This window comes from Mustela nivalis (genome assembly GCF_964662115.1).
Source record: "Mustela nivalis genome assembly, chromosome: 13".
NCBI classification, from domain to species: domain Eukaryota; kingdom Metazoa; phylum Chordata; class Mammalia; order Carnivora; family Mustelidae; genus Mustela; species Mustela nivalis.
The window spans coordinates 56,513,955-56,531,048 of NC_139032.1; the positions used below are offsets into that span (position 1 = coordinate 56,513,955).

Sequence of the window (17,094 nt, forward strand, 5' to 3'; positions counted from 1 at the left end):
TTTCCATCCACAACCCTTGCAATCCGTTGGCTGCTGGCTTTCTCTGGATGTTCAGAGACATGAGAGAGGCAACCCTTTAGTGCCAGGGAGTTAAGGACCTTGCTCTAGCGTTCTCAGTCAGTGACTGATGGGAGTTGGTGGCTATACACTCCAGCTCCCTTGCCCCTCAGTGGGGATAACTGAAAGGGATTTCACACGGTGTCCCACCCATCCCTGGTAGGACTGAGGCCTGGTTTCCCACAGTGATAATCTCAGTGATGCACACTATTGGTTCTCTTCTCTCCCCACCTTATTGATCCTGACTCCTCCGCGGGTGCTTCCCAGTATTGCCTTCTGGAAAACTACTTGAAATTTAGTATATCGCGGTCTGCTCCTGAGTGAGTCCAACATAAGTTAACTACATCCTCTTCTGAGGGTACCTGGGTGGCTCAGTGGGTTAACCCTCTGCCATTGCATTGGGTCATGATCTCAGGGTCCTGGGATCGAGCCCCACATCGGGCTCTCTGTTTAGCAGGGAACCTGCTTCCCCCTCCCACCTTGGCCTGCCTCTCTACCTACTTGTGATCTCTCTTTCTGTGTCAAATAAATAAATAAAATATTTTTTAAAAACTACATCCTCTTCTGGAAAATTCCTACTTTCTGCTTAAATTGGCAAGAATCTGTTTCTATTGCTTGCAAGTCATGGATCCTATCAGGGTTAACAGTGGATTGGAGGGATGTGATACTGCACTTGGGCATAAGAACCTACAGTCTTTTTTTATTTTAAGATTTATTTTTTTATTTGAGAGAGAGAGAGCACAAGTAGTGGGTGGGAAGAGGGAGAAGGAGAGAGAGAATTTCAAGCAGCCTCCACGCTGAGTTGTAGAGCCCGACGCAGGGCTCAATCCCAGGACCCGAGATAATGACCTAAACCGAGACCAGGAGTTGGACATTTAAACAACTGCGCAACTCAGGTGCCCCCTATAGTCTTTGGGGGGGTTATTTATTTATTTACTTACTTTTTATTTATTTTCAGTATAACGGTATTCATTATAAAAGATTTTTTTTTAATTTAAATTCAATTTAGTGGGGCACCTGGTTGGCTCAGTTAGTTAAGCGCCTGCCTTCAGCTCAGGTCATGATCCCAGGGTCCTGGTATCAAGCCTCATGTAGGGCTCCCTGCTCAGCATGGAGTTTGCTTCTCCCTCTCCCTCTTCCTGCCACCCCCCCTACTTGTGCTCTCTCTCTCTCAAATAAATAAATAAAATCTTCTGAAAAAAATATTTAAATTCAATTTAGTTGACATAGAGTGTATTATTAGTTTCAGGGGTAGAATTTAGTGATTCCTCAGTTGCATATAATGCACAGTGCTCATTCCATCAAGTACCCTCCTTAATGTCCATCATCCAGTTACCCCCCACCATCCCTCCAGCAACCCTCAGTTTGTTGCCTGTAGTTGAGAGTCTCTTATGATTTGCCTCTCTCTCTCTGTTTTCCTCTTATTTTATTTTTCTTTCCCTTCCTCTATGGTTATCTGTTTTGTTTCTCAAATTCTACATATGAGTGAAATCATATGGTATTTGCCTTTCTCTGACTGGCTTATTTCGCTTAGCAAAATAGTCTTTTTAGTAAAGACCATCAGAGCTCTAAAATGGGAAAAAGAGGGTCTCATGAGCCTTTGTCTTTCATATGTATGCTCAGAAAACTAGAGTTCTGAGCTATGCTTGTGTGACTGGAACTCCTTGGATGGCACATAACCAGAGAACACCAGGTCTCTTGTGACCCCAGGCCACTTCTAGAGTAAGGACTGACCTAAATATTCTTCCTGGTTGATGATAATCAAGCCAGGATCCCACACACCGAAAGAGAAAGCAGGTACTGGGTCACTACTTTTGAGTCCTACAGATGCGCTTGGGACAGCTTTTGGACTGAAGCACCATATCTAGGTCTTAGAAAAGAAGCTGAGTTCTTGGGGGCCCTGACAGGTGGGCCAAGAACTAGAAAAATGTGGTTCTTGGAATAGAGTGCCACCTCTGTCCCCATATGGATATGGCATAGAGTGGTCAGTGGCTGGACCCACTGGATCAAATGCAGCCCAGCCTGGTCCTCGGAGCTCTCAGAAGTCCGCGAGCCCAGCTGACAGAATCTGGAACTGGGCTCCTTGCTGTCCTGAAGTTGCCTCCAGTTTTGGACGTATTCATATAGTCAACACACACGTGCCAGGCCCTGCACAGAGCACTGGGGACATGGGGTGAACCAGATGTCCTCCCATTCCTATCTGTAAGGAAATATAGGACATAGCCACATAAGCAAGGAAGGACCATGGGACATTATACGTGCTTCTGGGATAGATGTCTGTACAGATGAGGGGCCCAAACCGGCGAGGGCCAAGCTCCCAGGAAGAGAGCCCGGGGGAGGTGGTTGGGGGGCATCCAGGCAGAGGTGCTGCATGAACAAAGGCCTGGAGGAGTAAGAGCCTACTGGGTGGTTCTGTGCAATGGAGTCAGGGTTAAGTGTCCAGAGATGTAGAGAGGCCAGCAAAAGTCTGGTCATGGAAGAACGTATATGCCATGCCAATGAATTTGGTTTTCATCCTTGAGTCAATAGAGATTGAATAATATTAATTGAATGAACTGAACATAATTGAATAGTATTAAGCAGTGGATTATGTGGTCATTTTTGCATCTCAGAAAGATTTCTCTGGAAGAAGTATGGAGGATGAGTTAGAGGAATTGCAGAGGAGGTGACATATATGAGAGAGGGGGAAGAGGTGAAATAAGTAACAATGAAGAAGTAAGGGTGAGGGCAACTGGGTGGCTCAGTGGGTTGGGCCTCTGCCTTCAGCTTGGGTCATGATCCCAGGGTCCTGGGATGGAGCCCTACATTGGGCTCCCTGCTCAGTGGAGAGGCTGCTTCTCCCTCTCCCTCTGCCCCTCCCCCTGATTGTACTCTCTCTCTTTCAAATGAATCAAATCTTTAAAAAAAAAAAAAATGAGGAGGAGCGAGGAGGAAGAGAAGAAGAAGAAGTAGTAATAGTAGTAGTAGTAGTAGCAGTACTAGTAGTAATAGGAAGGGTGAGTTCAGGGGAATTCCCAGGTCTGCCTAGGGCACCTGGATGATAGTGGTTCTGTCCACCCAGATGGAGATATGGGGACATAGATTATCTCTGGGTGGAGAGGACATGGCAAATGGGGTCCATGGGTTATATTCTATCACCATTTCCATCACTGCCCTGACCACAGCATTTTATAAACATCTTTATAAATTTATAAATGCTCAGTGTCCATGTGTCCATTCTACCTCTACTACTTGTGAACTGCAAGCTTCTTAACCCTAGGGGTCCATTTATCCATCATCTCTGTGGTCCCAAGACCTAGCACAATGACTAGTGCCCCAAAATAGGTGCTTAATAAGGTTGAATGGTAGGGCTGGTGCCCCCACAGAGGAATGACATCAGTCTGTTGCCATCACTGAGTCCTCCTTGGAATCAGATCCCGAACAAGTAGATGAAATCTCTTGTTAAAGGAATTAGGGGAGGGGGTCGTCTGGGTGGCTCAGTTGTTAAGTGTCTGCCTTTAGCTCAGATCATGATCCCAGGAGGCTCAGATCATGATCTCAGGGTCCTGGGATAGAGCCCCGCATCGGGCTCCCTGCTCAGCAGGAAGCCTGCTTCTCCCTCTCTCACTCCTTCTGCTTATGTTCCCTATCTCACTGTCTCTCTCTCACTGTCAAATAAATAAATAAAACCTTAAAAAAAAATAAAGTTAGTATTTTAAAAAAAATAAAGGAATAGAAGGGTACCCTTTCCTTTCACTGCCATTTTGTGGGGGCCTTCAGTTTGGACCAGGCAGAATGGGAAGTGGCCAGACCTGGGACATGGAGTCGGGTGGCTCAGGAACCCACGACAGGACAGGCTATGGAGCTGGCTTGGTTTAGACCAGGGCTCCCAGGAGTGGGTGCCCATACTCATCCTGGGCTGCTCATCACAGGTAGATGGGTTGGGGGGAGGCACTTGAGGTTGAAAAAAGGTGGAGCAGGATGTGGTCTGAGGGGCCAGGAAACAGTCCAGGGGCAAGGTGGCCGTGTTGAGCATGCCATCTGGCAGGCCCAAGACCTGCTTGAGGTCAGTTCATCCGACCTTGAACCAAACAAGGCCATTGTTTCCTCCACCCATTGGCAGGCCTGGTGACTCAGAGCTAATGGATCCTGCATTGTCGTCACCAAGGAGGGGCTGTATTCCTTGGGCGTCGGTCAGAGACTTGGCAGGAAGCATGAAGGCTGCTGGAGGAGGCTGGGTAGTGTGGGCTCAGCCAGCACACATAATCCCAGCTCTCACTCTGACCTGGGGCAAGACAGGGAGGAACTACTAGCTCCCCTGCCAGAGCCCCGTTTTAAGGCATCTCTGTCTTTATTGTACTGATCCCAGCACTTGCATAGGTGCTTAGGGCTTTTAGCGCTTGGCCTCTGTTCTGCTTCCAGGAATCCACTCAAGCTGCTTCCTTGGCATCACAGTGTCTGCACACATCTCACCTCACACACTTCTCTTTGGGGTCCTCAAAGTTGCCCTGGAAATCATGCTGCTGATGAAATGTCAGTGGGCCCATTTCCCAGATGGGAGAACATGCACAAGGCCGAAGGGAGGAAGGGATACACTCAAGTTAACCCCAACGAGCTGGTCTGGGCTGGGCCGGGAGTATGAGCTGGCCATCTCCTCCTGTCATTCACTTCCATGTTCATTCTATTCTAACCACAATTAACTACTTGGTATTTACTTCCTGAGCATATCAAGCCTGCTTCTGTCCCAGGGCCTTGGCCCGGTAGTTCCTCCTCTTGGCAGACCCTTCCCCTAGATCTCACTCCTTCTTGCTTATGTGATTCAGGAAGCAGAACCTATATACTCAGTGGGAAGGCAAACAGGGTCACAGAGTCAGCCTCTGGATTCCACTGCTGGAAGGTGGGATGTGGGGTGGGGAGCAGTGATCCGATCTCCCTGACCGTTCCAGACTCACTGCATGCTCCTCTCCACTCACTGACCTCACTGTTTCCTGGATGTGCCAAGCTTCTTCCTGCCTCAGGGCCCTCACACATTCTGTTTCCTCTGTCTGTAACACTATTCCACTCTGCTACTGCCTGGCCCAAATACTACCCCCTTGGCCTTCTCTGACTTCCCAGATGGATAGGTCACTCTCAGATCTTCTCAAAGCACTGAGTGTGTCTCATTTGTGGTACTTATTCCAGTGGCGATGATACAGCTCTGCCCCCGCCAGTTGGTACCAGTCTCCCACATAATGACAAGCTGCTTGAGGCAGCTATTGTGCTGACTTATTCCCAGCTATATCCAAACACATGGAGCTTAACTGCTTATTAAACTCCTGTTGAGTGAATGAGTGGATTCTGGATTAATGAATGAGATTTATTTGGATATATTGACATTCATAGGGTTGCTTCCCAATAACAACTGGATATAGGAGTCAGGCTCATATTTTGATCAAGGACAGATTTGAACTTTGTCACTATAAATGAATCTAGGAGGTGCTTGTCTGGGGAAAGAGACTTTGGATAAGGAGCATAGTAAGTGGGCTCCACACCCCACAGGCTGCACTAGATTTTCCTCTGAACTTCAAAGGATCCAGAATTCAAGCTTCTTGGTCCCTTGAAGCAGCGAGAACCATCAGCAGACATTCCCGCCACACTGATAAAGGTGTAAGGTCCAAAAACAAGGGAGATGATAAACTCCTTTGTTTCCCCTGTTCCCTTCTCACTCTAACCTGGATCACAGGCAGACAGACCTGGGAGCCAGATGAAAAATGCAAAGGTCCAAGAGCTTCCTCAGGCGGAAGGGTGGGGGTCAGCAAAGGGGCTGGACTTGCTTAGCCCGGAGGTGCTCACCTGGGGTTCATGGAAGTGGAGGAGGCTAGAGACAGAGCTGGGAACCAACCCCCACCCCACTCCGACCCCGGCAAGGAGTCTCAGGGAAGCAGACCTCAAGTATGAGGAAGGACTCAGCTCAAAGCCATTCAACAATGAAACTGGTAGGTCATGAGCTCCTCGTCCCCAAAGGTTAAATGACTTCGTGGTGGGGCTGCTGCCAGAAAGTCTGAGAGGAAGATGACAGACAGGACCTAAATGACCTTGAAAGTTACCTCCCCACACTTTATGAGATGTTTTTGCTTCAGGACAGGAAATCATCATTAAATATTTGTTCTGCCTAGCTAAGCAATGGAAGGATAGCTGCCACCTGCCTCAGAGGCGTCCTTGGGCCTGAGTTTCCTGAGGAGGGGCAGGAGGATCTTGAAGCTGAATCATAGGCTTGGCTGTACATCTGGGGCCCCTATCAGCCTGTAGGGGTTACTGTCTGGCTGGCTGCCTAGAGCCCCCAAAGGGGCTAATCATGAATAAGAATCCTTCCCATTGACTCATTTAACTTTCTTACAACTTACCTGTAGCCTTACTTTCAAAATTAAAGCAATTTAAAAATTTTTTGAAACTTGAACTTATGTATTTTGGAAAGAGGCTTCAGGTGTGTACTTTTAAATTCTCCCCAGGAGGGCGCCTGGGTGGTTCAGTGGGTTAAAGCCTCTGCCTTCAGCTCAGGTCATGATCCCAGGGTCCTGGGATCGAGTCCCGCATCGGGCTCTCTGCTCAGCAGGGAGCCTGCTTCTCCATCTCTCTCTGCCTGTCTCTCTGCCTACTTGCGATCTGTCAAATAAATAAGTAAAATCTTTAAAAAAAAAATTCTCCCCAGGAAAACTGAATCTGTAGATGGAACTAAAAATCACTAATCTAAATTAATTTGAGAAATGCATATATAAATAAAATTTTATTATTCTGTTTATAATCAGAAATTCTTTGAGAGCAGATAACCAAATATCTCATTCATATCTAAGTGTATAAGTATGTATATACTATATGTACAAGTATGTATATAAGTGAAGTGTATATGTAAGTGTATATGTATAGTGTATAAAGTGTAAGTGTATATGTATAAGTAAATGTATAAGTATGGGGGAGTTTTATTGTTTATTTTTTTAATCTTAATTTTATTCTTTAAAATTTTTATTTATTTATTTACTTGAGAGAGCCAGAGAGAGCGCGAGCAGGGAGAAGAGGGAGAAGCGGACGCCCACTGAGCAAGAAGCCCAATGTGGGACTTGATCCCAAGACTCCAGGATCATGATCTGAGCCGAAGGCAGACACTTAACTGACTGAGCCACACAGGTGCCCCTGGGGGCTTTTATATACTGATTTTTCTTGAAAAGAATCTTGTCTGTATTTAACCCACTAAAATGCAAATGGCACATAATTCATCCAAAACATGAGGGCATCTTCTTCTTTTTTTTTTTTTTAAATTTTAGAAAGACAAAGTGTGAGGGGTTGGGGGGGGCACTCAGAGGGAGAGAGAGACTTTCAAGCAGGCTCCATGCCCTGCCGCCCCTCACCCCCCGCACCCCTTCCCCAGGGCCTGCCATATCAATCGTGCCCTTTCATGGTGGGAAAAGAAAAACAGAAATGAAAAGAACCATTTTCATTTATATTTACACCTGGCTTCATCCTCTGCACGATGTCTTCCCATCTGCTGTCCCCACTGTCCTCTTCACAGCAGCCCCAGGAGGGAGACAGAGTCAGAACTGCCATCTCCACGTGGTACATGTGGGTAAACAGGCCTCAGGAAGGAAAGTGTCTTTTCTGCTACTGCAGAGGTGCTTGGTGCAGACCCCAGCAAGGGCACCGATGGCTCCAACCTCTCTTCTCTGTCTCCTGCCCCCTTACAGTGACTGCTTTTTTTTTTTTTCTCTCCTTTCTGATCTGTCTCTCCTCTTTCAGTCTCTCTGACTTGGTGTCTCTGTTTTTCTACTTCCATTTTCCTCCCTCACATGCTCCAGCCCTCAGACTGGTGGCCACTTTGGAGGTTGTCCAAACTTCACCTCATTCTGGAAATCGGCCAGCTCTGCAGGCACAGCCCCAGGCTGCCCTGGGTTCGGCATCTCTGATGCTGTGGTGCAGGTACCTAACTGTGGATGCCGCTCCCAGTCTCTCCATCTGGCCCTAGATAAGATAAGGGTGGGGATCGGCCCTATAAACAGGCCCCAGTCATAGCCCTGGCCCAGGACCCCAGCTAGCTCGGACACATCAGCCCAAGATCAGCATGGCTGTCCGCTCGTGGATGGTTGCCCTGGCTGTGGCTGCCCTCCTCATTGTAGACAGGGGTGAGTGGACAGAGCTTGGACTCTGTGACTTGGTGATGGTAGATGAGCTTGTGGTGGGGGCAGAGACAGGCACTGAAGCATCCTGTGAGGCCTCGGTTTTCTGTATGTACCTTCTTTCTGTACCTCTCCACTGTGGTTGGGAAAAGCTCTGGGTTAGGAGAAAAGAAACCTGGGTTCAAATCCTGACTCTGGCCCAGAACTGCAAAAACCCCTCCTCTCTTGGGGCCTCTGTTTCTCCAGCTGTAGCATAGGATGTCTTTCTGGTTCAAAGCTGCTCTAAGCAACTCCTCCGCAAGAGATGTGGGAAGCAGCAGAGAGCAGGCCTACCTCGGGAAAGACAGGTTAATCTGCTGGCTGCAAGGTAGCAGGTGCTGAAGGAAGCCTGGCCCGGGTCCTCTGAGCTCCTGTTTGCTGTAACAGGTGGTGCCTGTGGGACGGATGGCAGCTGTGTGAGCCAAGGGTAGCCCCTTGCCCCGGGCTAGACACATGCTGGAGTGGAGCCTTCTCAGGGCCTGGAGCACATCTGTGGTCTCATACCGACCATGTGTCAGGCATATTCTGGGCCTGATAAGACCTATCAGTGAGCAAACAGAAAGAGAACTACCCCAATGAAGCTTAAATCCAATGGGGGTAGGATGGAAGGGACTAGACAGCAAGATAGATGCAGTGTTAGAAGGTGATAAAGGCTAAAGAAAAAATATTGGCTAGGGTGAAGAGGGGCTGCCATGTTAATCAGGGGGTTCTCTCCTACAGCAAGGCTTCAAGGGGGAAAGGGAGTAAGCCATGTGGATATTTGGGAGAAGTTTTTAGACAGAGCTGAGGCAGTGCAAAGGCCTTGAGATAGGAGCAGCATACCTGGAGTGTTGAAGGTATGGCAAGGAGGCCAGTGTGGCAGGAGGGGAATGAAAGGCAGGGTGCAGAGCAATGGGAGAGGAATGACAGAGGCAACTGGGAACTAGACTGGGTAAGGCTTTAAAGGCCAGTGTGAGAATTTGGCTTTCCCTCTGGGTGAAATGGGAGACACTGAAGAATTTTGAGCCACGTTTTTTTTTTGCTTGTTTTTTTTTTTTTTTTTTAAGATTGTATTTATTTGACAGAGAGATAGATCACAAGTAGGTAGAGAGGCAGGCAGAGAGAGGGGGGAAGCAGGCTCTCCGCTGAGCAGAGAACCTGATGCAGGGCTCGATCCCAGGATCCCGGGATCATGACCCGAGCCGAAGGCAGAGGCTTTAACCACTGAGCCACCCAGGCACCCCAAGCAGAATTGTGTGTTAAAAGGATCACTCTAGTTGCTGTGTTGAGAACAGACTAAAGGGGGAAGCAGGAAGAGTACTTAGGACACTTCTGGAAGACCACTGACCTCCTGGCCAGTCCCACTCCCATTCCCCTAGCTGAGAACGCAGTCCTAGGAGCTGGGACAACAGAGCATGGGTTTGGGGGCTCTGCTTACTCCCAGCACAGCATCCGTTCCCTGAGCAGTTCTCCCACTGGGAACACTAAGGAGGCCTGTCTGGAAAAGAGTCCTTGTGCCCATTTCAGATTCCTGCCTAGGCCAGGTGAGGAAGGGGTTCAAAAGAGTAAATTCAACCTCTTCCCACACCCTCCAGGAAGAAACTCTATACAGAGTTCTGCCCTCCACCCCCCCACGATGCACTTTAGTTGTGGGGCACATTACCACATGAGGGCAGAAGCATAGGAGCCCCAAGGAACTCAGGTCCATGGGAGGCAAGTGACCCACTGAGTGGGACAGCCTGAGGTATGAGAGTGGCCTGAATGTCTGTGGCCCCAAAATTCGTATGCCGAAATCCTAATCCCCAAAGTGATAGTATTGGGAGGTGGGAGTTTTAGGAGGCAACTAGGTCATGAGGGTACAGCCCTCATGAACGTGATTAATGCCCTTACAAAAGAGACCCTGCAAAGCTCCCTTGCCCCTTCTACCACGTGAGGACACAGTAAGCAGGCACCAGCTCTGAAGCAGGAAGAGGGCCCTCACCAGACACCAAATCTGCTGGGGCCATGACCTTATGACTTTCCAGCCTCCAGCATTGGGGGTAGGATGGAAGGGACTAGACAGCAAGATAGATGCAGTGTTAGAAGGTGATAAAGGCTAAAGAAAAAATATTGGCTAGGGTGAAGAGGGGCTGCCATGTTAATCAGGGGGTTCTCTCAAACACCCAGTTTATGGTATTTTGTTCTAGCAGCTAAATGGACAATAGACAAAAACTGCAGGCTAAATCCAGTCTCCTCAGGAAACCCTGGGGGACATCAGGGAAGGATTCCCTGGGAAGTAGCATCTGAGCCTTACAATGAAGACAAAATCAGTAGAAGGGAGATAAGGGCATTTCACCTAGACAGAAACAGTATAAGCTAAAGCAGAGCCTATCCTGGAAAAATGAGCAGACAGGAAGAGCTGAGGCATAGAAACATGGGGAGGTGTCCTAGTAAGTGAGTCTAGGAGGAAGTTTTTTATCAGCTCACATAGGGCCCTTAAAGATGAAGGAGCTCTGAGATCACAGGAGCTCTGAGATCACAGGAGCCATAGAAGGCCTTTATATTTTTTTAATGCTTTTTTGTCCAACAGTTATGTGCCGTGAAATAAACAAATCTTATCACTCAGTGAATCTTATTCAATGAATTTTGACAGTGCACATACATGTGTAACCCAAATCTCTATCAAGATACAAAACATTAGGGGTGTCTGGATGGCTCAGTCATTAAGTGTCTGCCTTCAGCTCAAGTCATGATCCCAGGGTCATGGGATCAAGTCCTGCATCTGGGATCTGGGATTAAGTCCCACATAGGGATCCCTGCTCAGTGGGAGGCCTGCTTCTCCCTCTCCCACTCCCCCTGCTTATGTTTTCTCTCTCAAAATGTGTCTCTGTCAAATAAATAAATAAAATCTTAAAAAAAAAAAAATAAAAGATACAAAACATTAGGATGCCTGGGTGGCTCAGTTGGCCTAGCATCTGCCTTCAACTCAGGTCTTAATCCCAAGGTCCTGGATTGAGTCCCACATCAGGCTCCTTGCTCAGCAGGGAGCCTGCTTTTCCCTCTCCTTCTGCCCTTCTTCGTGCTCTCTCTCTGACAAATAAATAAAATTTTAAAGATATAAAACATTTCTGGAGCAACTGGCTGTGTCAGTCAGTAGAACATGAGACTCTTGATCTCAGAATTATGAGTTGGAGCTGCATGTTGGGTGTGGAGCCTACTTAAAATAAAAATTTAAAAAAAAAAAATTCCAACACCCCAGAAACTTCCCTCATGCTAGTCAGTCCTCTCCCTTATCCAACCCTTGAGTCAACCACTTCCCCCCACCCCCACCATAAATTAGTTTGGCCTGTTCTAGAATGTCACATAGAAAGCTGTATTTATCCCCAGGCTGACCTTGACCTTGGCCTAAGGTACCCCTTCCATGTAGTATGTAGCCTTGTGTCTGGCTTTTTCTGCTCAATGTTTTGAGATTCAGCCATGTTGTTGCATATAACCATTGTTTGCTCATTTTATTTCTGAGTTGTATCCCAGTGTATGTATATATCATAGTTTATCCATTCTGTTGAAGGACACTTGGGTAATTTCTCATTTCTAGTTTCACAATCACAGGAGAGTTTTAAGCAGTGTGGTGCTGGGTCTGCATCTTAATGTGCCATGCTTAAACAGCATTTCAGGGGTCACTTCACTTCAATTCCCTTCTCCCTATCTATCTTGGAAATCTCTTATAATAGCAACCCCAAGAAAAGCTAAAACCACAGTGGTGGGCATACCTCCAGTGATGGGAGAACTCTCTGCTTCTGGAGACAGCCTCCTTCACTGTGGCAGTTTCCACTGAGAGAAAATTCTGGAACTCAAACCTGTCCTCCCTACAGCTTCCTTGCATGAATGGGCTCTGCCCTGTGAGGTTGAAAAGAGATCCTCTCTCCTTTGGCCCTGGGATAGCCCTATAGAGACTTCAGGAAGCAGCCTGCCCTTCTCCAATTTACATAGACACCCTTCCTTCCACCTGTGGCATTAGATGTGGCTCCGTTCCCTCATCTGCCTGTCACATTCTCCACTCACATCAGCTTGTTTATGTCCTGCAAGCAGGGCATGGAGACCTTTAAGAGCCAAGAGGCACAACTGTGTGTATGAAAAGGCTGGGGAGTGACAGACTTGTGTGCGGTCCCAGCTCTGCCCAACGATCCCACAGGGAGCTTTGGAGCTGGGGTGGCCCTTCCGCATTATTTAGTAGAAATGAGGGGTTCTGGCCATTGTACCAACATTGACCTGTCATTGGATATGGCCTGTTCTTGGGTAGGGGATGCGACCATGGGTGAGGTACTCTGTTTTCTGAGAGTCGTTTCTAGGAAGGAACTTGCTGTGAGTGGCCAATACTCACAGCAGCTGAGGAAATGAGCAGCACCTCAGTCTGGCCTGCGGGTGGGATGTGGGTAGCGGACCGCGGCATCCTTCCCTCCCTGTTACACGACAGTGATAGAGATGTGAAGAGGAGTTAAGATCATGTGTTCTCCATGCTTGATTCATGCTAATTCAATTACTTTCAGTATGATATGGGATATAACAATCCCAGTGGGATCTGACTAATAAGATGAGGCTGGACTGTCACCTCCCTAACCCTAGATTTTCTGTCTCTGCTCTAGCAACCCAAGGTTACAGCAGCTTTCTGAGATTCCCCCATGGTCTGGTGACTCAATACCTCTCCTTGAGGAATTCCAGACTAGATAGTAGCTGGAACAGGTCTCCCAAAACAGTCCCCAGATGCCAGACCTGCGCCTAGAGACACCATCACCTAACTCGTCTTTCAGTCCTCAGATGCCAGACCTGCGCCTAGAGACACCATCACCTAACTCGTCCTTTTGCCTTTCAGAGACGCCCGTGTCGGCGACAAGCCTGATTTCCCCAAGAATGGTAAGGCAGCCCCTTCCAGGTTGGGCTCCAGGGCTGCTGTCCTGGTCTTCCTTCTGCATCCATGCTAAGAAACCAGCATTTTTCTTTTTTATACTCCTGCTCAAGTAACTGATGGCTCCGAGGTGGCTAGGGTAGCCTCCTGAGCCTGCAGGCTCCCCGGGCTGCCCTTCTAGGCTGAGTTGGCCCAGCCCCTTTGCCAAGGTCTCAAACTTGGCTTCCAGGACCTCAAGAGATCTCCCCAACCTGTTCTCCAGCAAAATTCCCTGCCTGGGCTCATGAGGACTGAGCGTGTACTCTGTTTTGTGTAGTGAAGATGGACAGGCTATGGGTTCAGGCCATAGATATTCTGGTGCCCCCAGCCTGTGTCACGCCTTGCCCAACCACACCCCATCATTCATCCATCCCTTTACTCTAGAGGACAGACACCAAGTTGTCCCTGAATCCTGGTTCCACCTTGGCCCTGGGCCTGATGTCCGCAGGGATCCTAAGGCAGTGGTGCTGGCGTCCCTGAGACCCTCAACCCAGCCTTCACCAAGGGGGCTCAAAGCTGCCTTCCCATCCAGCAGCCTCGGCATCTCCACTATCAGCCTATCAGACCCAGGCCTATTATTGGGCCAAAGAAGTCAAGTACTTCTACATATATGATTTCAATTAACCCTGCATGAGAAGAATACTATTATTCATTTACAGTGTGTGCAGAGGAGGAAACTGAGGGACCAGGAGTGGAGATGGCTCTCACAGCTTCACCCAACTCATAAGCATGGAAGTCAGACTCTCAGTCTTATGACCACCACCACCAGACTGCCTCTTTCACCCCATCCTGTCCCACGCTCCGATCCCAGTCCTGACCCAGCTTCTACCCTGACCTCAGGCCTGCCCTGAAATTCTTTCAGAATAGCCTCATTTAAGACCTAAGCCTTGTTCCATTTCTTCAGCCTTCCAGCACCAGGGGCCTGATGGGTCATGTCAGCCAGGGTGAGTAGAGAAGCCCTCAGTAAGGAGAGGCCCCGTGGGAATGCTGGTGGTTCTGTCTCTTGGGTTCCTCACCGGGACCCGCAGCAGAGGTTCTAGTTAGACCCTCTGAAAAGTGTGTGAACCCATCCCAAGGAGCTTGAGGCCATAAACTCACCTGACACACAGACACACAGACACACACTTGAATGCCCACAGACTTGGGTTCAGCAGACACAGGTACACACTTGTGTACACAGGCACAGCCCTACACCTAGTCATGCACGCACACCTAAGCAAACATGCCAAGGGGCCCTGAGTGGTTAGTTTCATATCCACTGGACCAACACTGGGGCCTTCTAGAATCTGGCTCTTCCCTGGTGCCCCTTACTCCAAGCAAAGTCCCTTGGCCCCTCTTCACTGCCCCTGAAGTGCTGAATGCCCTCCCTCCCTTCCTCTCTTTCACAGCCCATCTGTGAGCACATGGAAGAGTCTCCTGTCTGTTCCCAGACATCCAACCTGGTCTGTGGCACTGATGGTGTCACGTATGACAATGAATGTCAGATCTGCTTGATCCGGCTGTAAGTCCAACCCATTCATTCCCCTCAGCTTGCTTGGGTGGGCCCCAACTCTGCTGCATTCAAGTGTGAAAGGAACAAGACTTGACCTGCCTCTTCCTTCACGCACCTTGGCTTGAGAAGAGTCCTCTGAAATTGCCCCTAACAGAATGAGCACAAGTATATTTCAAAGGCGGCACGTGGTTCCAAGTACAAAGCCTCAGCTGGTAGGGGGTTGGGGAGGGTGAAGAAACCCTGGGTTCTTGGGATGCCTGGGTGGCTCAGTTGGTTAAGCAGCTGCCTTCGGCTCAGGTCATGATCCCAGCGTCCTGGGATCGAGTCCCACATTGGGCTCCTTGCTCGGCAGGGAGCCTGCTTCTCCCTCTGCCTCTGCCTGCCATTCTGTCTGCTCACTCTCTCTCCCTCTCTCTCTCTGATAAATAAATAAAATCTTAAAAAAAAAAAAAAAAAAAGAAACCCTGGGTTCTTTCCCTCATTCTACCCTTGACCAACTAGTTGACTTCATTTGTTCATTTATTCCTCCAACCAATAATTATTTATTGAGTGTCTACTATGTTAGGCACTGGGGATACAATGGGATATAAGCTAGACAGCATCCCTGGCCCTCTGGGGCATGTAGTAGTTTAAGGAGGAAGTCAAACTAATGGTCAGCCAACTGTAGCATAGAATGCTCAAGGCTCAAACTGGGGCACTCAGGGTTCTGTGAGTGCAGGGCAAGGACAAGGGCAGGGAAGACTTTCCAGCTTGGCTCTGAAAGATAAGCTGATATTGGCTTAGAAAGAGAAGGAACAAGGAAAGGTAATTCCAAGTAGTGAAATGAGTTTGGAAAATGTCTAGAAGGAAAGAAAAAAAAAGTTTGTATTTGAAAAAATGTAAGAAATTGGATACACTGGAGTATGATGTTTAAAGACAAGTGGGAAGAGGCAAGAAATGAGTCGAAAGGTGAGAAGGGCCAGACATGACCTTGGTATGTCTGATCACCTATTAGATCCCCTTTCTTCATTAATAAAACCCTTGAGCTGGGCCAGAGCTAATCAGGATCATGGAAGACAGTCTTCAGAAGCTACAGCATTCTGAGGAGCCTGGGTGGCTCAGTGGGTTAAGCCTCTGCCTTCAGCTCAGGTCATGGTCTCAGGGTCCTGGGATCGAGCCCTACATCAGGCTCTCTGCTTGGCAGGGAGCCTGCTTCCCTCTCTCTCTGCCTGCCTCTCTGCCTACTTGTGATCTCTCTCTCTCTCTGTCAAATAAATAAAATCTTAAAAAAAAAAAAGAAGAAGAAGAAGAAGCAGAAGAAGCTACAGCATTCTGGCCAGGGAGGCAGGGTAGGGTCCCTGAAGGGTTTGTCCTAGTCCCTGATGAGATGGGACTCATCTTTGTCTCCTGTGATCCTAGGAAAACCAAACAGGACATCCAGATCATGAAGGATGGCAAATGCTGATCCCCATAGCAGCCTCTTAAGCCACGAAGTTTTGGGCTAGACAACAGTGCTGGGAGTGAAGGATGGGACATGAATAAAAGTTCCAACCCAACTCAGCCAAGTGAGCCAGTATCTTTGGGGACTCTGATGAGGTGGTTGTTGGTGGTGGGTGGGTGTGGTAGGGATTCTGCCCTGACCTCCCTACTTTGAAACTGATGTCTTCTCCATTCCTCCAGCACTCCTCAACACTGTCACATGCTCCCCTAGAGGTCCCAGGTCTCTTCTGCTTCTTAAAGAGGTCAGTCCCTGTCCCCAGCACGCTTGTCTGCCCCAGCCTGCTTGTCAAGAACCCTAGGTGACCTCTGTACCTTCTCCCATTGTCAGAGAGCAGGACCTACACCCCTCGTGGCCTTCTCCCTGGGTTGTACCAGCACCCCAAGACTTAAGTCTTACACACACACACACACACACACACACACAGATACTAATACTTAGATAGCATACACAATATATCTAAACTACTTGTTAAATTACTGACCTAGGTCTGTAACAGCTAAAAATAGCTGCCCCGGGCCTTTGAGTGTCTCCCTGCACCTTGGCCACCCACTGCAGGATGATGTCCAGACCCTGCTCTGTTCTTTTGGTCACCATCCATTCTGTTAATGTTGGCACTGGACACAAGCCCAGGCATACACACCACATGTGTACCTATACAGTGGCTCACAAAAACACACAGTATCCAGAAATCCCACCACAGAGGCCCTAGCCTGTGGTCCATGTCAAATAACCCTCTTTTGGCCAAAGTGAATAGAAGGGACCACTTGATAATGGTGGCAGAGTAAAAGAGTGTGGAGACAAGTCTTGGCCAATAGAAGCAGTGTCACTTGGACTCAGATTCCTGCTTTAGGGTGGCCCGACTGAGCAGGAAATGTGCTGTGGGAAAACACACTGGGAAGAAAGCCGGGGCAGGAAAGGCAGGAACCAGCATTCCCCAGACAACTGAAATGGGGACATGGACAGGAACTGTTGCTGACAGACCTGCAGGTAGAAGGTCATCTAT

The 17,094-nt window shown here is 48.5% G+C and overlaps 1 protein-coding gene across 1 annotated transcript; it reads left to right on the plus strand.

The window, feature by feature from the left end:
- The first annotated feature begins 8,033 nt into the window (after positions 1–8,033).
- On the plus strand, positions 8,034–16,150 carry SPINK4 (serine peptidase inhibitor Kazal type 4). The gene is made up of 4 exons (XM_082694646.1): positions 8,034–8,186; positions 13,048–13,088; positions 14,508–14,620; positions 16,010–16,150. The coding sequence occupies exons 1-4, from the start codon at positions 8,126–8,128 to the stop codon at positions 16,053–16,055; spliced, it is 261 nt and encodes an 86-aa protein (XP_082550772.1). The 5' UTR covers positions 8,034–8,125; the 3' UTR covers positions 16,056–16,150.
- Positions 16,151–17,094: the final 944 nt, after the last annotated feature.